Source organism: Pan paniscus, chromosome 7 (assembly GCF_029289425.2).
Source record: "Pan paniscus chromosome 7, NHGRI_mPanPan1-v2.0_pri, whole genome shotgun sequence".
Classification (NCBI taxonomy): domain Eukaryota; kingdom Metazoa; phylum Chordata; class Mammalia; order Primates; family Hominidae; genus Pan; species Pan paniscus.
In genome coordinates this window covers 47878586-47900878 of record NC_073256.2, presented here as the reverse complement: position 1 = coordinate 47900878, position 22293 = coordinate 47878586, and the positions used below count along the sequence as shown (strand labels likewise).

General features: G+C 50.2%; 1 protein-coding gene across 2 annotated transcripts; it reads left to right on the top strand.

Moving 5' to 3' along the window:
* Window positions 1-330: 330 nt before the first annotated feature.
* On the top strand, window positions 331-17999 carry DUSP4 (dual specificity phosphatase 4). Of its 2 annotated transcripts, none has more exons than XM_003830773.7 (4): window positions 331-1300; window positions 10937-11082; window positions 12678-12897; window positions 13768-17999. In XM_003830773.7, the coding sequence occupies exons 1-4, from the start codon at window positions 868-870 to the stop codon at window positions 14151-14153; spliced, it is 1185 nt and encodes a 394-aa protein (XP_003830821.1). In that variant the 5' UTR covers window positions 331-867; the 3' UTR covers window positions 14154-17999. The 2 variants fall into 2 exon arrangements, with proteins under 2 accessions (XP_003830821.1, XP_063462779.1); XM_063606709.1 differs by lacking the exon at window positions 331-1300 and adding an exon at window positions 5646-5820.
* Window positions 18000-22293: the final 4294 nt, after the last annotated feature.

Genomic DNA, 22293 nt, shown 5'->3' with positions numbered 1-22293 from the left:
CGCCCGCCTAGCGGCGGGGTGCAGCGGCGGCACAGGTGCCGGTGTCGGGCTGGAGGCGCGGCGCAGGCTGGGCCCGCGGGTAGACGGCGAAAGGCGCCGCGCGCTCCATTCACAAAGTCCGGGCGCTGCCCGCCGCTGGCGGCGGGTCGGAGGCCGCCTCCCTCTTCCTCTCGGCCTCGGTTTTATGAATGGGCCTGATGGCGAGCACCCGGCGCCCTGTTTACTCCGCTCTTTGTGACGTCGAGTTCCCGTGACCGGGAGCCAGCGGCCGCGCTCCATTCAAGCTCCGGGGAGGGGGTGGGAGGAGGGGCCCGGAGGGGGCGGGGAGTCAGCGCGGGGGGCGGGGGACGGCGCGGGGCCCGGAATGGAACGGGGCGGGGCCTGGCGGGGTAGTACCTAGCGCCCCCTCCCCCGGGAGCGCGGAGGAGCATTAATAAACCTCTAAGCCGAGGAGAAAACTCTGGCTGGGGCAGTGCGCTGAGCGCCGGAGGAGCGTAGGCAGCGGCAGCGCTGGCGCCAGTGGCGACAGGAGCCGCGCGACCGGCAAAAATACACGGGAGGCCGTCGCCGAAAAGAGTCCGCGGTCCTCTCTCGTAAACACACTCTCCTCCACCGGCGCCTCCCCCTCCGCTCTGCGCGCCGCCCGGCTGGGCGCCCGAGGCCGCTCCGACTGCTATGTGACCGCGAGGCTGCGGGAGGAAGGGGACAGGGGAGAAGAGGCTCGCCCGCGGGAGCCCTTGAGGACCAAGTTTGCGGCCACTTCTGCAGGCGTCCCTTCTTAGCTCTCGCCCGCCCCTTTCTGCAGCCTAGGCGGCCCGGGTTCTCTTCTCTTCCTCGCGCGCCCAGCCGCCTCGGTTCCCGGCGACCATGGTGACGATGGAGGAGCTGCGGGAGATGGACTGCAGTGTGCTCAAAAGGCTGATGAACCGGGACGAGAACGGCGGCGGCGCGGGCGGCAGCGGCAGCCACGGCACCCTGGGGCTGCCGAGCGGCGGCAAGTGCCTGCTGCTGGACTGCAGACCGTTCCTGGCGCACAGCGCGGGCTACATCCGAGGTTCGGTCAACGTGCGCTGCAACACCATCGTGCGGCGGCGGGCTAAGGGCTCCGTGAGCCTGGAGCAGATCCTGCCCGCCGAGGAGGAGGTACGCGCCCGCTTGCGCTCCGGCCTCTACTCGGCGGTCATCGTCTACGACGAGCGCAGCCCGCGCGCCGAGAGCCTCCGCGAGGACAGCACCGTGTCGCTGGTGGTGCAGGCTCTGCGCCGCAACGCCGAGCGCACCGACATCTGCCTGCTCAAAGGTAAACGAGGGCTCCGGGCGCTAGCTGGAGTCGGGGAGATGGAGGGGGTCTTGGCGGCCTATGCCTTATTGGCACGGGAAGGAGTCCCCGGCGTGATTCGTGGTTGCGGGGATCCCCGCGCGCCCCTTTGTGTGTGTTGGTGTGTAGGGGTTTGCAAGGTTTCTGTGCAAGTGCGAGGTTCAAGTCCTCAGAGACAGTGCGGACGGGTTTCTCCGGTCACCTGCAATTCCGCACCGTCCTAGCGAGGCCCCGTTTATTGACATTAACGGTCCTAGCCTCGAGGATGAAGCGACTCCTCTGCGCGGTCCATCTTGAGTCCCGGGAACAGTTTCCAAGTACCACGGGGCGCGTGGGGACAAGATAGGCCTGTTGGTTTGGCGTGCTGGGGCCCTACACTGAGCCGGACCGGGAGAATCCCAGAGGTGGAGAAAAGGTGAAGAGGGGTGGGCGCCGAGGTACAATTGGCCTTGCCAGTTTCACTGAAAACAAGACCCTGGCAAATGCAGAAAGGGAGATTGGGTTGCACACACTGTGTAGAGCGATCTGTATCTGCGTTCCCGCTGCCCAACTCCGAGCTCAGCTTGGAAGGTGGCCAATCCCCGTCCCGGGCTAGATCCAGGCTCTGGGAGCGAGGAGGCTGAAGGACTGGGTATCTGGGGGACGCCGGGCGGAACCGGTCCTCTAGCGCCTGCAAATCCGGGCAGCGGAGAATGATCACCTTTTGTTCAGCCCGGATTTTCGACTATCTGATGGCGGCGCGTGCCGGATTTTAGCGAGCCCTGGCGAAACTCTCGGCGGCGAGGCTGTCTTGTCACATTTGGTAGTCGGAAATCCTGGAAAAATCGCGTGCTGTCCGAGTCCCTGGAGGGACCTGGCGCCCGCCACACCTGCAGGGCAGGGTGGGTCCGCGGCCCTCGGGCTAGGGAGCGGGCAGGGCGCGTGGGGTCCGGGCGCCCCCAGCCGCGCTGCGCCCCCGCCTCCTGCCGCCGCATTCCGCGCATTCTTCCGCGCGGGTAGGGTCTGCGCTTCCGAGCCCGGGAGGCAGTTCAGACCCCCCCACACCCATCAAAGAGCCGCTCCTCCCCCCGCAGGCGCCTTCGCCGCCTCCCTCCCTTCCTTTCCTTTCCGCTCCTCTTCCGACCTGTCCACCAGGGAGGAAGGGAGCTGGAAAGGGGGCGGAAACCTCTCCCCTCCAAAAAGCACAACAAAACTGTTCAGTGCCGAGGAGCCGGGTTCGCCCCTGCCGGACAGCGGGGGGCTTTGTTCCCCGCAGTTGTTTCCTGCCCATTTGACCTGTCAGCTGCTGGGGAAACGCTGCTGTTGACCTTTGGTTGAACTGCTAAGGCGATTTTGCTGATTTTTCTTTCTTTTTCCGCGAGGGCTGTCTTTTGCTCCTCCAAATGAGCCCAGTCCCCCTCCCTTCTCCCCAAAGCGCTCCAAGAGAAAGTGCCAGGAAGGGGCTTGTCCCGGAAGGCCTGGCGGCTGAGCGGGGCCAGGTCCTGGTTAGGCCACCAGGGTGGGCGTCCGCGCCATTGTTTGAGCTTGTCGGCGCTGGTGGGAGAGATGAGGGCAATTCCTCTGGGACGCAAGTCCCCTCGAATGGCCGAAGCTGGCCGGGATGTTCCCCGCACGGCGCTGCCCTCGAGTCCCCCCGATGGAGAGCGCGGGCGCGCCTTCCTTCGCTGGCGTCCAAACCCGGGACCAGCGAGAACACAGCAGGCCTGGGACTGGGCTCCAGCCCCACGTGGAGTCTGGATTTGTTTTGTTGTGTTTTGCTTTCCTTCCTGGAAGAAATCCCGAGGGGACCGCCCTAGAGCGGCAGCTCCAGGACCTCGGCCCTTGGGCTTCCGGGGGTGCAGCCACTTAGGCCCCGCTCCCTGGGAGAGAGGGATTATTTTTTTAAGGTTTATCCCCAGGGCGCGCGGCATTTCCCTGTCCCTCGTGAATCCCGTTGAGAGTCCTCCCTCCCCAACCTCCTCCATTTCCCCAGCCAGACCGATTCGAGAGCCCTGGAGATTCTGGGCGAGGCTAGTGACTGGGTAGTACAGGCCTCTAGGTAACATGACAGCCCTCTGGTGGGTGGCGAGGTGCCTGGCCAACGGAAGAGAAGTACTTTAAGGGCTGTTTCCTCCTGGAGCCTGCACGGCCTCTCGTAGTCGGCCCCGACGCGGGCAGGGAGGATCATCTTCTGCATCTCAAAGTGGACATCCTTGCAGATGGAGGTGTGCAGGCCTGGGCCACAGATTTAGCTTCGGTCTCTTCTAGAATAGCCCCTCCTAGCCAGAAGTTCAGCTTCTGCTTCCAAAGGGAGCCTGCCCTTGGAAGCAAGCACCTAAAATTGAGAGGTGGGGGAATCTTCCAGCCTGCTCTGTTGTGGTGAACATCGTTGAGGTTAACTGGGCCCTATTCGGTTTAGCTTAGCTGATTTGACATATGTGTTCAGCAGAGGCCATCTTTAACCCAGTTCCTCTTCTTCCTCTTTGCCCTCTAATGGAAAGGCATCCCTAGAGAGGTCAGAAGGAAAAAGTCAGTATCTGCTCCCACAGCTCTGCGGGAAGGGGCTGGGGAAGGAAATCAAGGTGTCTCCCAGGTCTCCAGATACACCTCCCTTCCGTGCCTGGAAGCCAGTGCAGTGGAGCAAATGTGGTTTCCCGGGAGGGGGCTCTGGGGCAGAGACCTAAAGGGGAATTTTGAGAAGCAAAGGAAGAAAAAGCCCCTTAGATTATCTTTAGTAAATGCCTGAATTGGTGAAGGGTTGGAGAATTTATTTCCTACTGGAGTAATTCATTTTATTTTCCAGCGAGGGAATGTATGTATGTCTCATTTCAGGTGTGCCTGTGCGTGTCTGTAAAGCAGGACAGGAAGCCAGTGGAAGGCTTGATGGTTGGTGTCTGCCATTCTTGGAGGGGTTAGGAGAAGCAGTAAAAGCAACAGAGTATTTTCAGAAGTGATAGTAGCATGTCCAGCCAAAGCTATCTAATTCTATTAATTGCATTTTAAAATTCAGTTTTTCTATTTCTGCCACGTTGAGGGTTACTTCAACCACGTTGAACTGGTTACTCCATGCAGGTGGCAGGAGGTAAACTTCGCTTAATATCAAGAAAGTACAGCCTAGCCTTTACATTTCCTCAGATTACCCAACTTTTGCTAAAAGCAATAACGAAAAATCTAATGTTTTCTATCTTTGCTAGTAAAGGATTTCCAGTGGGGTAATTTTTTTAAAACTCATTTAATTTAAAATCTTGTAAGGCATTTTTAGAGTCAGTTTGGAAATTTTAGTTTTTCAGATTTTATCACAATACACTTCTTGAAATCCCTTTCTCTCTCATTCGTAAATCCTTGGATTAGAGTTTGAGACTCCCCTGGTCATTAGAGAAAGACAAAAAGAGCTTTTTCTTACCCTATTCTTTGCCTTTATTAACCCCAAATAACAAAATAGTTTGTTATGCAAAAAGATTTCAGGTATAAAAACATTACCTTCCTTTCCACCTACCTAAAACTTCCCTCAGCCTTTGTCAGTTCTAATTTAAAAGCTGTCCTGGAGCTGTTCGAGAAATGGGGAAGATCATCTAGATATTCCAGTTTCTCCTTCCACTCACCCTATAGTACCGGATAGCATCCAATAGCCCAGGGCCGGACCATACAGCCCGTGATATTACCCTTTCTGTAGAAAACAGTCACTAAGGCCACTGATGAATGTGGGGGGAGAGGAACACAATTAACAGCTCTGGAAACTCTGGTGACATTTTTCTGTTTTTTCTCTCTCTAGCCCCACCATTGCTATCTCTGTCTTCAGTTCCCCAGGAGGGCAATGGCATCAAACAGCACAGCTCTGGGGGATGTCAATATTGCATACCTTTTCTACCTAAAGGGAAAATGACTCGCTTTTCTGCTTGCAAATATAATAGCCTTTCTGCTTGCAAATATGGTAGTTTCTGCTTGCAAATATGGTAGTTTCTGCTTACAAATGTAATACAATGCCCATGACAGCCAAGGACTGGAAGCATAAGTTGCTAGGTCTTACAGGTGATTTTTTACAATGAAGCAAACTCACTATGTTAGACACCATTTACATTGGATGTCTCCAACTAACAAAAGTAACTAAAGACAGAGGTAGGTGTAAATTGAGAGTGAAGTTTGACCCTTTAGACTGTCACAACTTCCTTGGGCTTATCCTGGGTGCTTATAGGAGAGGTGGGCTCCACCCACAAAAATGGACTGCTCAGAAAAATGAGGGAGAGAGAAAGGGTGGCCACTTTACCGAGCCAAGAAATTCCTTGAAAAAAAATCAGAACATCTGAAACCAGAGAGCTGATTTCCTTACCGGGAGGCAATTCCTGGCTAATGAAGAGGAAGCACGATGGGAAGAAAAGTTCACTCCAACGGAAGCCAGTTTGCTGAACATAGCAGGTCGCCCAGGAGGACTGGGAGAGACTGCAAACCAGTTCGAGCCCCCAGCATGGCGTTAGGTGTCAGCCAGCTGGCAGGAAGGTCCAGGTGTCTGTGTTCAGAGTCTCAAGGTGAGAAGTTCACTTAGTTGGATTTTAAATACAGCTCAGCATTTACATAGGTGCTTACTAAGTCAACAGTCACATAAAGTAGAGTTGCCAAAGGCAAATGGCCTTCAAACAACCCCAGACTTTCTTGCAAGAGCATGACTTTTCTGGCAAGAGCAAGGCCATGAGCCCTGCCTGGGATCTGGCACTATTCTGAGTGTTGGGGGCATAATGGGGAAAAAGTGGCAGCCACATTAAGATTCATGACCAAGGCCTGGTGTGGTGGCTCACACCTGCAATCCTAGCACTTTGAGAGACTGAGGCAGGCAGATCACTTGAGGCCAGGACAACATGGCAAACTTGGTCTCTACAAAAAATGCAAAAATTAGCCGGGCGAGGTGGCATGTGCCTGTAGTCTCAGCTACTCAGGAGGCTGAAGCAAGGAGATTGCTTGAGCCCAGGGAAGTCAAGGCTACAGTGAGCCATAATCGTGCCACTGCACTGCAGCCTGGGCGAGAGAGTGACAGTGACAGACCCTGTCTGGGGGGAAAAAAAAAAAAAGATCCATGACCATAGTCACCACCAAAGGACAGTCTTCCCCATCACAAATCCCATTAACAGTCCTATTATGGTGATATGATCAATCTGCCCTTTGTAAAGTACTTTTACATACATTATCTCCTACTCCTGCAAGGGATGGGGGAGTGCGGTGGAGGGCTTCTGATGAGGGGTCCTCATTTCCACTAAACTTGGAAAATTGCCTCCCTGTATGAGGATGTGAGAAGGAGGAGGCACGACGGAGTTGAACTGTAGATGGAGTTATTCTTAAGTAAGTCTGATGAAAATCACACTCCTTTTTTTCTTCCAGACTTTCAAATTGTAAAATAAAGGTGATAAAATGAGATATTTAGGAATAGAAAATATATTCTTAAATAAGGACATGGGAAAAACAGGTTGAAATTAGTAAGAAACCTCTTATGGAATTACATTCAGTAGGACACAGACACGTTCAATACATTCATTTCATACATTCAAAGGGCATAGGAAAAACAGAATTCATTCATTCAGAATGGCACATTTGATAATGAAATTATTCAGGAGATAGAAATGCAGATTTTAGGCACCTGCTGCTTCAGAGCTGGCAAAACTGACTCGCAAATAAGTAGATCCTGGATATTTAGAAGCAGAGGATATTGGAACTTAAAGATCATTATAATCAGAAATTCTTACATTTTGAGAGTGGGAAAAACCAGAGTTGAGGAGGGAACATACTTGTCCAAGTTCCACAAGTTGAGTTGGACTTACACGTGGATCTGTCTCCACTTCTCCTTGCACACCTGCTAGGGGCACGGGAAGGAGCCCAGCCCCTTTGTAGACAATGAGAATAAGCTTTCCCTTTCGTGATTTTTTGGGATAAAACTAGGTGATCTAAATCTAGCTCTTGAAAGGGCTGTGGCTATGGTACTTGCGTGGAATTGGGGATGGGTAGGAGGGACTGAGTGGAAGTCGCCTTAGAATAATCTTTTTTAACCCTGCCCACAGTAAGAAACACATTTTAATTTATATCGTGACCCAGGAGAGGGATACATGCACATCTGAAGAAAAGTTCCATAAAATGATATCCTCTTTAAGGGCAATGCATCCTCCTAATTCCTATTCTATTGTATTCCATTTTTAAAATGTGGGTCATGACTCTTTAATGACAGCCTGGATTAGGAAACCAATGGATAGAAGCAGAGTTTGGTGAAATATCAGCAGTGCCCTATTTGGATCAGTTCTGTTTTTGCATGAAAAGTCTGTCTTCACTTGATGAAACCTGCAGGCAGTGCCCCCTGGAGAAGGGCCCACCAGGAAGGGGTGGAAGGCAGAGGTGGCATAGATTGACACCCAGAGATGACTTACTGGGGCATGGCCCTGTGGGGGGTGGACTTGAGCAGCTTCTTCCACCGATGGATAAATGCTAACTTGCATGCATCCTCCCGCATCACCTTCACTGTGTCCTCCGGGCTCCACCAGCCCAAAACATATCGTTCTCACCCATGAGTGCTGGCCTGCGTGCAGCCCAGGGCCCACCAGAAGGAACCCCCTTTAGTGTGGCATCTTGTGAAACCAGCCACAGACCCCCAAAAGCTGGCCACCACTGTCAGGGACGAGAACCTTCCAGTGTTTCTGCCCCTTGAGCGAATCTGCTTCTTCACCTTGTTCGTTTTTTTTTTTTTTTGAGATGGAGTCTCGCTCTGACGCCCAGGCTGGAATGCAGTGGCGCGATCTCGGCTCACTGCAACCTCCACCTCCCAGGTTCACGCCATTCTCCTGCCTCAGCCTCCCGAGTAGCTGGGACTACAGGCGCCCGCCACCACGCCCGGCTAATTTTTTGTATTTTTAGTAGAGACGGGGTTTCACCGTGTTAGCCAGGATGGTCTCGATCTCCTGACCTCGTGATCCACCCGCCTCGGCCTCCCAAAGTGCTGGGATTACAGGAGTGAGCCACCACGCCCAGCTCACTTTGTTCATTTTTGCTTGTTCTTTAAAACTCCCTCAGAGGGAACTGACTTCTCTGTAATCATTTTTCTGCTGCCTTCTAATGGTGCCTTTTCCAGACAGTTGCGATGAGCCTGGGGGAGATGACGAATGGCCCCCTCAGGCCACATCTAGCCTGTTCCCCACCAAATGGGTCACTTGGGCCCTCCTTGCCCCCTCACCACTCCATGGCCAGCAGCCGGCGCCAGGTCCCTGACAAGGGTTCTGCTGAGTGGCAGCCATGGCCATGCCTGGGAGAGAAGATGGAGGTCTGGAGGTCTCCGGAAACCAAGAGACAGGTTTCTGGGAGAGCAGGCTGTCAAATGCCCAGTACCTTACCAGCATTACCCTGTCCCCGGTTCCTCTTTGGCCTTTGAGGATCTCTGCTGAGGGCACCCGAGGGCACCCCTCCATGTAGGCACCGAGAAGGGAAAACTTCGTGATCTGTCTCCCTGATGCCAGGCACAGAGCCTGGCTGTCAGAACCAGTCCTCATAGGCCTTTGTGCAGGGGACTTTCATCACTTACAGACAAGGAGGAGGCTCCGAGAGGTTCAGGAGGCCCGGGCTGCACAGGTGATACATGATCAGGGTGGGGTGCAACCTCATGGCAGAGCCTGTGCCCTTTCGGAACTTCACTCCAGTGCCCTGTTCCATACCCTCAGCAATGGAGACAACATCCTCTCAGCTGCTCTGGGCTCCTCCTGCTTCTCCAGCCCTGAGGGCCACTCTGCTCTGTGACCGTGGGGCCTGCCCTGGCACTCCTGGGCCACCCAACCATTCACTTTTGAGTGCAGGCGATAGCTTGTCTGTCTTGGTGGTGAGTTTTTGCAGGATACCACCTGTGTCTAACATGTTGTTTTAAAATGTGTTTTAATAGCTCAAATTATGTAATAGACAAAAGGATCATGTACTTAGAATTTTTGCAAATCCTAGAGAAGTATATAGAGTAATAAGTGATGGCTTGGGATACAAGTGATCAACCACTGTTAATGAATGAGTTTCCCTTCCACTTTCTCCGAAAGGGAGCATGGACTGAAGTTTCCCATCACAGAAGCCCCTGAAGGACTTCAGCTGCAGACAGATATTTCCTTCCTCTTCCCTCATCCTCTAATTACTGCATTTTGGGCAGCAGTGGTGGCAGCCGAATAAGGAAAGGGGTTTATGATGGGAGGGAGGGGGTGCTTCTGTGATGAAGTGGCTGCCGAGGCCACCAGCATGACCGAGGCTGACGGTACCAGCCCCACCAGCAGGTTTTCCATCCAGGGAGGCTGGTCACTGTGACTCAGCAGGAACAAGGGCCTGTGACCAGAGAGAGATCCATTTATATCCTGAGGGAGGGAGAGGAGGGGAATAGAGAAGCCTCCAGTCAGAGAGGAAAAAATGTACGCCCTGTTTCTATAAGCCTTATGATGTGGTAGAGAACCGTTTCCTTCCTCTCAGTAGGAAGCAGTCTTTAGGGTTGGGATTTGGCGCAAGTGACTGACTCACCGTCACATGTCTGCACATTGGAAAATTTCTATGAATGGCCCTAGGGCACAGAGGTCCTATGTCACTGTCATGAAGACCGCAAAGGTAGCGACATCCAGGACTGTTGGCCAAATTGTCATTGGAGTCAGTTGAATGGGTTTGTTGGAATGGTGGTTCTCCAACGCACAGGCCCTACTGAATCAATTGAATCCATTTCTGGCCCTACAGAAACTGCAGAATAAAAATAAAAGCAGGGCCATACATTGATAGCACTGTGGATTGGAAGTTGGCCGCAAAAGGAAGTCCCAGAGATCACAAGAAAGCCAGAGATAGGGCTTGAAAGGTTGTCTTTTTGGATGGCCTCCCTGTGGCCTCTCCCTGTATCCCACCTGCCTCCACCCCTCCTAGATAGGAGCACTCACCCTACCCCAGCTCAGCTGGCCATTTATCATCATCTTTTTTTATTTAAAAGATCTACCTTCTCTGGAAGATGATCCCACAGATAACCATTCCAGGGCTTACCCACTCTCAGGTCAGGAAATACTCCCTTGCCCCAAACCTGCACATAGCATGAGGGGTTTATTTAGATTTAAGCCCGTTTTCCTCTTGTTCTGGTCTCTTGGTGACAGAACAGCTATTCATGAGGATGTGCAATGGACATCTGCTCCATTGCTGAGATCCAGAAGAGTTTGTACCAGGGTCATTTTTTTCCTTCTTTCTCACATTGGAGAACCTCCCCTGAGGAAGGGCTGGAATCAGGGGTGGCAGGTGTCTCTACAGGTACTTAGTGTCCTTGGAAGCCCAGCGTGACCTTTGCTTCTCTATTTTGTCATTGTCCTGAGGAGCTACTCCACAGTCACTTCTGCACATCCCCCTGCACGTCTTCCTTTGTATGTCTACCTCTCTAACCCAAGTCTTGTCCATAAAGCTTATCCTTCCAGCTTTGCTGCGGTCCTGACGAGTGTGTCCTCTGCATCTCTGGAAACCGCTCCATGGCCATTCTCTAGGTCCACAGCGCCACCTAGTGGCTAATATGGAGCACGCCAGCCCCTGCCTTCCTAGCAGTCCGCCTGAGTCTGTAGGAGTCGAGTTCTTTCTGACTTCCTGCTGGCTTAGTGACCCCATTAACCTGAGCTTCTTTCTCCTTTACAGGCGGCTATGAGAGGTTTTCCTCCGAGTACCCAGAATTCTGTTCTAAAACCAAGGCCCTGGCAGCCATCCCACCCCCGGTTCCCCCCAGCGCCACAGAGCCCTTGGACCTGGGCTGCAGCTCCTGTGGGACCCCACTACACGACCAGGTAGACTCGGGGGGCAGGGCTTGGAAGTGGGGGGCAGGAACAGCGTAGGGGCCAGTGGATGCCTTCTTTTCAGAGTTCTGACGGTGTTTTTTGTCTTTGCTTTTGAGACAGTCTTGCCCTGTCACCCAGGAGTGCAGTGGTGTGATCATAGCTTACTGCAGCCTCAAACTCCTGGGCTCAAGGGATCCTCCCTGGTAGCTGGGACTACAGGTGTGGCGCTACCATGCCTGGCTAATTTTTAAAGGTTTTTGGTAGAGATGGGGGGGGGTCTTGCTATGTTGCCCAGGCTGGTCTTGAACTCCTGGCCTCAAGTGATCCTCCTGCTTTGGCCTCCCAAAGTGTTGGGATCACAGGCGTGAGCCACTGCATCCAATCCTGAGATTTTTTTAAGTCTTTGAATGTTATGCCTCAATTTGGGGAGAATGCGGTGAACCCGGAGTATTGGGGTGGAATGTTAGGTAGGACCTATTTATTTCTTGGAAATCTTCCCCTTCCCTCTCTAAATATCCTCCTAAGAAAAAAGTCTAAAGACATGACTCCCTGGCTTGGCCTCTAACGTGGTGTCCGGACAAATGAGGAGGCCTCCAGAAGCCCTGGGGGACCTGCTCTCTGGGAAGCTGAGGTCATTCTCCTCTGAAGTAGCAGGCCATGAAATACATCTCGGTCCCCGACAGGCAGGCTGCTCCCATGTATCAGCCAAATGAACATAGATGGTCACCCACCCTCCCTCCAAGAAAACCTGCTTGAGCCACTGTGTTTCTTATAAGCCCACCCTCCAGCCCTTTCAGTTAGATGGACTCTGCTGCCCACATCTCATGTGCTAAATTTAAGCCACTGTTGCCTCATTTTACCAAGATCCTCTCTCTTGTCTGTGTGGCCATGAGGGCATCAGCTTATTTATTTGTTTATTTTTAGAGACAGAGTCTCACTCTGTTACCCAGGCTTGAGTCCTGTGGCGCAATCATAGCTCACTGCAGCTTCAAAGTCCTGGGCTCAAATGATCCTCCCATTTCAGCCTCCCAAGCAACTGGGACTACAGGTGTGCACCATCATGCCAGCTTAATTGTTTGAGAGATGAGGTCTCACTGTGTTGCCCATGCTGGTCTTGGAACTCCTGGCTCACATGATCCTGCCACCTCAGCCTCCTAAAGTGCTGAGATTACAGGTGTGAGCCACTGCACACCTGTTTTTGATATGCCCAGTGAATACATATCAAAACAAATAAGTATCTAAACCACACAGCAAATGGCTTGATGATTAGCAGATATAAACTCAGTGTCACAGATGGTGCCATAAGGCCGGCATTGTCCTGCCGCTTATTTTGCCATGGGGGAGGTGCAGGAGAGTCCCACAAGACTTTACCTGCCCTGGCCTCTCTGCTCACAAGTAGAGGGCAAAGGCTGGAGAAGTCCCACTGGGCCTATCGCCCCTCCAAGAGTTCCAGGAGGCTACAGGGGGAGGCTGGGAGGGCCAGGCCCAGCAGGCATTCTCCCTGGGCTTGGAAAGGAAAGCTCTTCTCAGACAAGCTTCCACTCCCTGTGCCAAGCACTTTACCCTCATGTCATTCAGGGGCCTTTGTTTCCCTTTCTGTGCAGGGGGGTCCTGTGGAGATCCTTCCCTTCCTCTACCTCGGCAGTGCCTACCATGCTGCCCGGAGAGACATGCTGGACGCCCTGGGCATCACGGCTCTGTTGAATGTCTCCTCGGACTGCCCAAACCACTTTGAAGGACACTATCAGTACAAGTGCATCCCGGTGGAAGATAACCACAAGGCCGACATCAGCTCCTGGTTCATGGAAGCCATAGAGTACATCGGTAGGCTGGCCCTGCTCTGGGGTTCCTGGGTCTGAGGGCAGGTGGGAAGGATAAGGAACCCCTGTAAGCCTGGGTTGAAGGTGGACATTGGAGGCACTGAATCCAAGGGTCCCCATTCCCCCTCTTCCTCATTGGGAAGGCTTACACATTGGATGTTGGGTTGGGAGGGAGGAGGGAAGATGGACCTACACACAGGCTTAGCTTGCGGAGCCAGTCACTTTCCCCTTGCATGGCTTCGGTGCCTAGATGGTAAGAGTTTTTGGACGGGGAGGAAGACACAGGGAGCATTGAGTCATAGTTTTTATTTTATTTCTATTTATTTATTTATTTTGAGACAGAGCCTTGCTCTGTCGCCCAGGCTGGAGTGCAGTGGCGCCATCTCAGCTCACTGCAACCTCCGCTTCCGGGGTGCAAGTGATTCTCCTGCCTCAGCCTCTGGAGTAGCTGGGACTACAAGTGCACCACCACGCCCAGCTAATTTTTGTATTTTTGTAGAGACAGTTTCATCATATTGCCCAGGCTAGTCTTGAACTCCTGAGCTCAAGTTATCCACCCTCCTTGGCCTCCCAAAGCACTGGGATTACAGGCGTGAGCCACCACCCTGGACCCCACTGTTTTGTTTCTGCAAAGGGAAATCCTTGAACGGATAATAGGATTTAACCAGCTCCAGCATAGTGATTCGGGAAAATAGACCTCAGAATGGGGGGCATTCTAGAGACCCGCCTACATGGGTTTTCTTCCTCTCCAGTCCTTGGTCTAGCACGGCTAGTCCTTCCTTCAGAGGCCCCCAACCCCAGGGGCTGGCCGGTGCCCCTGGTCGGGGCTGGGGTCTGCAGAAACGTGCACTAACCTATTGAACCCTGTCCCCAGATGCCGTGAAGGACTGCCGTGGGCGCGTGCTGGTGCACTGCCAGGCGGGCATCTCGCGCTCGGCCACCATCTGCCTGGCCTACCTGATGATGAAGAAACGGGTGAGGCTGGAGGAGGCCTTCGAGTTCGTTAAGCAGCGCCGCAGCATTATCTCGCCCAACTTCAGCTTCATGGGGCAGCTGCTGCAGTTCGAGTCCCAGGTGCTGGCCACGTCCTGTGCTGCGGAGGCTGCTAGCCCCTCAGGACCCCTGCGGGAGCGGGGCAAGACCCCCGCCACCCCCACCTCGCAGTTCGTCTTCAGCTTTCCGGTCTCCGTTGGCGTGCACTCGGCCCCCAGCAGCCTGCCCTACCTGCACAGCCCCATCACCACCTCTCCCAGCTGTTAGAGCCGCCCTGGGGGCCCCAGAACCAGAGCTGGCTCCCAGCAAGGGTAGGACGGGCCGCGTGCGGGCAGAAAGTTGGGACTGAGCAGCTGGGAGCAGGCGACCGAGCTCCTTCCCCATCATTTCTCCTTGGCCAACGACGAGGCCAGCCAGAATGGCAATAAGGACTCCGAATACATAATAAAAGCAAACAGAACACTCCAACTAAGAGCAATAACGGCTGCCGCAGCAGCCAGGGAAGACCTTGGTTTGGTTTATGTGTCAGTTTCACTTTTCCGATAGAAATTTCTTACCTCATTTTTTTAAGCAGTAAGGCTTGAAGTGATGAAACCCACAGATCCTAGCAAATGTGCCCAACCAGCTTTACTAAAGGGGGAGGAAGGGAGGGCAAAGGGATGAGAAGACAAGTTTCCCAGAAGTGCCTGGTTCTGTGTACTTGTCCCTTTGTTGTCGTTGTTGTAGTTAAAGGAATTTCATTTTTTAGAAGAAATCTTCGAAGGTGTGGTTTTCATTTCTCAGTCACCAACAGGTGAATAATTATGCTTAATAATAAAGTATTTATTAAGACTTTCTTCAGAGTATGAAAGTACAAAAAGTCTAGTGACAGTGGATTTAGAATATATTTATGTTGATGTCAAACAGCTGAGCACCGTAGCATGCAGATGTCAAGGCAGTTAGGAAGTAAATGGTGTCTTGTAGATATGTGCAAGGTAGCATGATGAGCAACTTGCGTTTGTTGCCACTGAGAAGCAGGCGGGTTGGGTGGGAGGAGGAAGAAAGGGAAGAATTAGGTTTGAATTGCTTTTTAAAAAAAAAAGAAAAGAAAAAAAAAGACAGCATCTCACTATGTTGCCAAGGCTCATCTCAAGCTCTTGGGCTCAAGAGATCCTCCCACCTCGGCCTCCTGAGTAGCTGGGACTGCAGGTGTGTGTCATCATGACCAATGTGAATTGCTTTTGAAGCTGGTTCATGGGCATGTAGGCCACCGAAGCAATTTTAGACCACAGTAAGTCAAGCTTTTTTCCCTCCGATGATCACTGGGTGGTTGCAGCATTTTTTGCATAAACCTGCCTAAGACTTGTCTATCGTCTGTGATCAATATGCCATATTACACTAAGGTGCTCCTGGAAAATTGGGTGCAGTTCAAATTTTACTACAGCAAATCATTTGGCAAGGCCAGCCATTGGGGAAACCAGACAACTAGAGATAACCCTGAAATGAATCCTTTTGTAAATTGAAGCACCATCTTTTCTTTTTTTGCATAAATTGGAGGTTTTCATTTTAGGGCAGTTACCTGAAGTGAAATATACCAACAATTTCTTGTGTTCTTTAAATTCCTAGTTAGGTGAATACTTTTGAAGGTCCTCTTTTGAATAAAGAGGGGAATGGACACCACATTTCAGGTCTTCTCGAAGTGTGGAAGGGCAAGAGAGCATCAGTGAGCTGATGGTGGATTGCTTACATCGGATTCCATTGGTATGAATTTCCCAAACTGGAAATCAAAGCGCCAGGGTGGGGTTGGGGCTGACTGCTGGTGAGGGGGCTGGCCGCTGGCTCCCGTGACACGCGTCATGGGCACGCAGGCGCCATTTTGAATCTGTCGTGGGCACGTGGGTGCCATTTTGAATCCTTAGTTGGGCCTTTCTAAATGGGGAATGGCTTTGGAGGGAGAGACGTTTTCTGTGGGGAGGGTTTGGGGGGGAGGGAGGAGGGAACAAGCTACGTGCTATTTTGTTTGTAGTATTGTGGAACAGTCTTGTTATGGAGTGCCAGATTAGAGGTTGTTGCAAACTTGTCTAGAAGTGAGAGCATGATTTTTTTTAGCCCTTTGAGAGTCTACATCTAATGAACATTCTTGCTCACCCATAAATAACGTCAAGCCTCAATCTCACCGTCACGTTGGGATACTCTTTCTCATCTGGCATCCTAGACAGGACCAGGTTGGTTACCTTTCCTTCCACGAACCATGAACCTGTGACGGCATCATTCATCCTGACTTCGCCAAGCTCCGCCTGTGGGTGAGGCCAGAGCTCCCACTGGCAATTTTTAGAAGAGCCAGAGGCTCCCTGCTTCCTCCAGAAATAACAGTTCAGGGTGAAGCATGGAGGGGTTCGGTTCCCGGACAATGGAACCATTTAGAGACAACACAGTTGGACATTTTCACTTTTTCCTTGATTCCTGGAAGTCCAGTGGGTTCTGCAGCTGAAAAAGCCCTGGGTCCCAGCAGCAGAGAGACAGGACAGAGGGGATGCTTGGGCGGGGAGGGACGGTAACCTGCAGAACAGATTCCATTTTTATAGAACGAGTACACATTTGCTAAAACAGTCCTGCTTTCCCAGACTGGATTCCCACCACAGGGACAGTCGGAACTCAGGACCAGCTCCAGCGACATCTTTCCTCCGAATTCAAGCCTCCTATCGCAATGTCAAAACAGCTATTTATAAAGCCATTTTCATTGTACTTGATAACAGCACGAGTCCCAAAACTTTTAGAAATAAAATAGGATATTGGCTTGATTGAAAAGAGGGACTTTTTAAAAATTGTTCTTTCATCAGAAGCCTTTTGGATGACTTACAATAGCTCTGATGAAGATACCACCCCAGCGTCAGTCCAATAGGTCAGTGAGTTTCAACAGGCATCCATCCCTCCCATGAAGGGATTCTGGTGATGGAAGTTTCTGTAATGACAGGAAAGCATTGACCCTCATTGACTGTCAACTTTGCTATTAGCCATGAAAGACAGGATGCTCATTGGGTATTCTGTAGAGTGAGGAATGCTGCCTATTCCCTCCCAGAACGTCTGACGCAGGGGTGTGTGTTGAGGAGCCCTGGGGGAAATGGACCAAGTTTTCCCACAGAGCAGTATTAGGCTGAAGAGCAGGTGACTGGTAGGTCCCGGCTCCCATCATTCCCTCCCGAAGCCATTTTGTTCAATTGCTCATCCACACTGGATTCCAGAGAGTTTTCCAATTTGGGAAGCCATGAGAAAGGTTTTTAAATCTTGGGAAGATGGAGAGAGGAACATAGGATAGTTGACTCCAACATGACAGGAAGAGGCTGGAGATTGGGAATTGGCCATCAACCAAGCCTGTAGTAGTAAAGCCATGGTCCCGCATTGGAATTAGTTGGGGAACTTTTACAGTTCTGATACCCAGGCTCTCCTAGACCAGTTCAACCAATTCTAGGTGGGGGACTCGGGCATCAGTGTGTTTCATAGCTCCCCGGGTGTTTTCCCTGTGCAGCCGAGCTTGGGAAACTGCCATGCTTTCTGGATGTCAAGGCGCTGTTGGAGGCTGGGTGTGACAGCACAGAGGCAGGTTGTCTTGTGGAAACCACAGCCACGGGTTTGCCACTGGCTCAGCATGGCCTCACCGCTAGTCCCAGCCTGGCTGAGGGACAAGATGGTTTCTCTTGGGAGTTCCTGAGTGGAGCACCCTTCCAGGCTTTTTGAAAGCCAGCTGATCTGTGGAGCCTTGTTAAGGGACTCAATACAGTGTTTGGGTATTGATGTTTTTCCTTGAGACTGTCTTGTCCATCAATAAAGATGGAGGATGTCTCCTTTTTGAACCCCGCTTCCCCACCAGTACCCTCTCTCCCTTAGAGTTTATGAGTTATTCAAGGAGGAGACTTCTTAAAGACAGCAACGCAATTCTTGTAACTTGTGTAAATAGCCCCATCTTTCAGAGTGATACCATTTCTACATTTGATATGCCTGTATTTCTGTAGGATGTATATAGTTTAGGGGATTTTTTTTTTTTTGCTTTGGTTTTGTTTTTTAGAAGTCAATATATCTGGCTTTATTTATTGCTTGAAAAAGATCATTTGAAAAAAATAAATACATTTTCAACCACTTCTGGCATGGTTAGACCTTTCCTTGAAAACTGTTTTGCTGTTATGACTTGGAAGGGGAGGAAAGAACCGCTGGGTCAGTTAATAATCTTGCCCACATAATAGCGCAGTGGAGATGGAGTCCATTTGTTTCCCTTCTTTTCTTTTCTTTTCTTCATGGAGCTCTTTTCTTTTCTTTCTTTCTTTCTTTCTTCTTTCTCTTTCCTTCTCTCTGTGTCTCTTTCCTTTTCTTCTTTTCTTTTCTTTTCTTTTTCTCTTAGACAAGGTCTCACTCTGTCTCCCAGGCTGGAATGCAGTGGCACAATTGTAGCTCACGGCAACCTTGAACTCCTGGGCTCAAGCAATCCTCCTGCCTCAGCCTGACAAGTAGCTGGGATTATGAGTGCACACCATCACACCAGACTAATTTTTTTTTGAGATAGGGTCTCACTCTGTCGCCCAAACTGGAGTGCAGTGGCACAATCTCGATTCACCACAACCTCTGCCTCCCAGGCTCAAGCAATTCTCCTGCCTCAGCCTCCTGAGTAGCTAGGATTATAGGCACGTGCCATTACTGCCTGGCTAATTTTTTGTTTTTTTGTTTTTTGTCTTTTTGAGATGGAGTTTTGCTCTTGTTGCCCAGACTGGAGTGCAATGGCACGATCTCAGCTCACCACAACCTCCACATCCCAGGTTCAAGTGATTTTCCTGCCTCAGCCTCTGGAATAGCTGGGATTACAGGCATGTACCACCACACCTGGCTAATTTTGTATTTTTAGTAGAAATGGGGTTTCTCCATGTTGGTCAGGCTGGTCTTCAACTCCCGACCTCAGGTGATCTGCCTGTCCCGGCCTCCCAAAGTGCTGGGATTACAGGCGTAAGCCACCGAGCCCAGCCTCCACCTGGGTAATTTTTAGTAGAGATGGGGTTTCACCATGTTGGCCAGGCTGGTCTTGAACTCCTGACTTCAAATGATCCACTCATCTCGGCCTCCCAAAGTGCTGGGATTACAGGTATGAGGCACCACACCCAGTATTTTTTTTTTTAAGAGACATGGTCTCCCTATGTTGCCCAGGCTGGTCTTGAACTGAGCTCAAGCCATCCTCCTGCCTCAGCCTTGCCACCACACCTGGCATGAACCCTTTTGCTCCCTGAACACTCTTCAAGGCAGGCGAGAGGAGAAGGCTGATACTCATCTCTAAGAGCCTGATTTCTCCACGCCATTCTCCAGTAGCAGAGAGACAAGGAAGAAGTAAATGATGAGAGATAGACAGCACTTCCTCTTAGCCTCTGCTGTGTGTCATCACTTAGGCCTTTAAGATTGACCTCTCCCGGCCGGGCGCAGTGGCTCACACCTGTAATCCCAGCACTTTGGGAGGCCGAGGCAGGCAGATCACGAGGTCAGAAGATTGAGACCATCCTGGCCAACATGGTACACAGTGAAACCCCATCTCTACTAAAAAAATATATATATACAAAAAATTAGCCAGGCGTGGTGGCAGGCGCCTGTAGTCCCAGCTACTCGGGAGGCTGAGGCAGGAGAATGGCGTGAACTCGGGAGGTGGAGCTTGCAGTGAGCCGAGATCATGCCACTGCACTCCAACCTGGGCAACAGAGCGAGACTGTGTCTCAAAAAAAAAAAAAAAAAAAAAAAGATTGACCTCTCCCACTGAGGAGCCATCATTATATCCTGTACTTCGTTGTAATAGAAGAATGCAAAAGGAATGACCACTCCTGGAACACCCCTCCCCATTGGGGAGGAGGTCCAGCCTGTCTCAGAGAATCTGAAGAAATTTTACTGACCTCTTATTCCACTGGGATCGTGAAAATGAGGGCTATGTATCAAGGCCAGGTTGAAGAAGTAAGCTGATAAAGGTGGTGTCATATGTCAGTGGTACCCCTGGTGCTGATTGTGGGTTGCTTGTATCAGATTTCATTGGTATGAGTTTGCCAAACTGGAAACGAAAGGCATTAGTAAACATGCATTCCCACCATATCATGACAATTTAACGGTATTGTGGAAGCACTGGCCAATGTAATTAACAAGGGAGAGAAATGAAGTATGCAATTTGGAAAGTGGGAGGTCAAATGATTTTCAGATGATGTGTGTTAAACAAAAGGGAATCAACTGAGAAACCATCAGAGATAAGGTAATTCAGTAAGTGGTTGATTACAAAGTAAACATAAAAAACAGCTTTCCTATAGGAAATATCAATTAAAAATTAACTAGAAGTGGTAGAAAATCCCATTTGCAATCATAGCTTAACACACCTATGATAGACCTTAACAGAAATAGGTAGGATGTATACAATGGACATGGTATAGCCCTGCCAAGGGACACGTAGAGACACTTGGAGAAAGCGGAACATACAGATGGTCCCCAATTTACCAGGGTTTGACTTCACGGTGGTGGAGAAGTGATATGCATTCAGTAGAAACCATTGAAAAAGGAAAATAAATCTCAGGACCCCCAAACCACTAAGCCAAATGGAACTCACTAATAAATCTTGGGACCCCAAATATCACTAGGCCACAAGGAAATTCCTTGTGAACAAAGAACAGACAGAACTCGAAGTCCTCTCTTTGCTCACCATGAGACAAATGCTTATCTGATTGCTTCCTTTGCCATATTGTTTCACTAAGAGACTAAGGCCTAAGTGACTATTCCTGTAAATTGTGTTTTCAATGGAAGGCTTATCAGAAACTCAAAAGAATGCAACCGTTTGTCTCTCATCTACCTATGACCTGGATGCCCCCATCCCCACTTTAGGTCATCCCACCTTTCCAGATCGAACCAATGTACACCTTACATATATTTGTTGATGTCTCATGTCTCCCTACAATGTATAGAACCACCATCAGGACCTCCTGAGGCTGTGTCACAGACACATTCTTAACCTTGGCAAAATAAACTTTCTGAATTGACTGAGACCTGTCTCAGTTACTTTGGGTTCACACCGCACTACCCATACAGGCATCCTGACTTTCAATTTCAGTATAGTACCCTTTAAATTACATGAGATATTCAACACTTTGTTATAAAATCGGCTCTGTTGGATGATTTAGCCAATTGCAGGCTAATATGTCTTCTGAGCACATTTAAGGTGGGCAGAACTAAACTATGATGTTCGGTACCTTAGGTGTATTAAGTGCATTTTAACTTAACGATATTTCCAATTTACAATGGATTTATCAGGATGTAATCCCATCATAAATCAAGGAGCATCTGAACTGTATTCTAGGATAAGAACACCAGTATTGAATAGTATGATTTCTTCATAAATTAACCTATACAGTTAATGGGATCGCAATCAAAAGAGCAACAAGATTTTGGGAGGAACATGGCAAAATGATCTTGAATTCACTGGAGAAATAAATATTCAGGAAAACTTCGAAAAAAAATAACAGAAGGGAACCCCATGGTAGAGGGAGAAAAAATTTATGTCCTTTTGAATTGTCCATTTACTACTATTGTGACACAAGTAGTTTAGCATTTCTACAGGAGATTATTCTTAAACATTCCTGGGCCCACCTAAGACTTAAAGACTCTACAAATTCCCACAAGATTCTGATTTACAAGCCAATTTAGGAATGTCTGACACAGGTTTCTCCTTTTCCATTCCCTTTCATTCAGTCCCCTCCTAGCATAACAGCCCACAAACCATAGTGCTTTCGATTACTATCTCTGTATAACAATTTACCCAAGAACTTAGTTTTGTAAACTAACAACCATTTGTTTCGCTCACACATTTGTTAATTAGGAGCCCGAGAAAGGCTCTGTGGGCATTTCTTACTTGAGGGTCTCTTGCGTGGTTGCAGATGGATGTTTGCTGGGGCTGCCCTTACTTGAAGGTTTGGTTGGGCTGGCCATCTACAATGGCTCGCTTACCAATGACTGTTGATGTCGGTCATCAGCAGGAAGTTCAATTGTGACTGTTGACTTGAGTGCCTATAAGTACTCTCTCCATCATGGTGGTTCCGGAATAGTCAGACTTCTTACATGACAGATCAGAGCATGAGTGTTCCAGTGAACAGGATGGAAGTTACCCGCCTTTTATGATCTAGTTGCAGAAATCTCAGCACATCACTTCATCTCTACTAATTGGTTTCAAGCCTGCTCAGATCCAAGGGAGGGGAGACAGACCCTGCCACTTGATGGGAAGAGTGTCAAAAACTTTGTGTAGCCATTTTTTAAAAACCACCACTCCAATAAACAGATAGTTATCTAAAAAACCTGAAAATGCAAGTTTCACCACTAATCCAGAAACATTTGTCAGCTAACATAACACATACTGGATATTAGTAGTAATATCGGT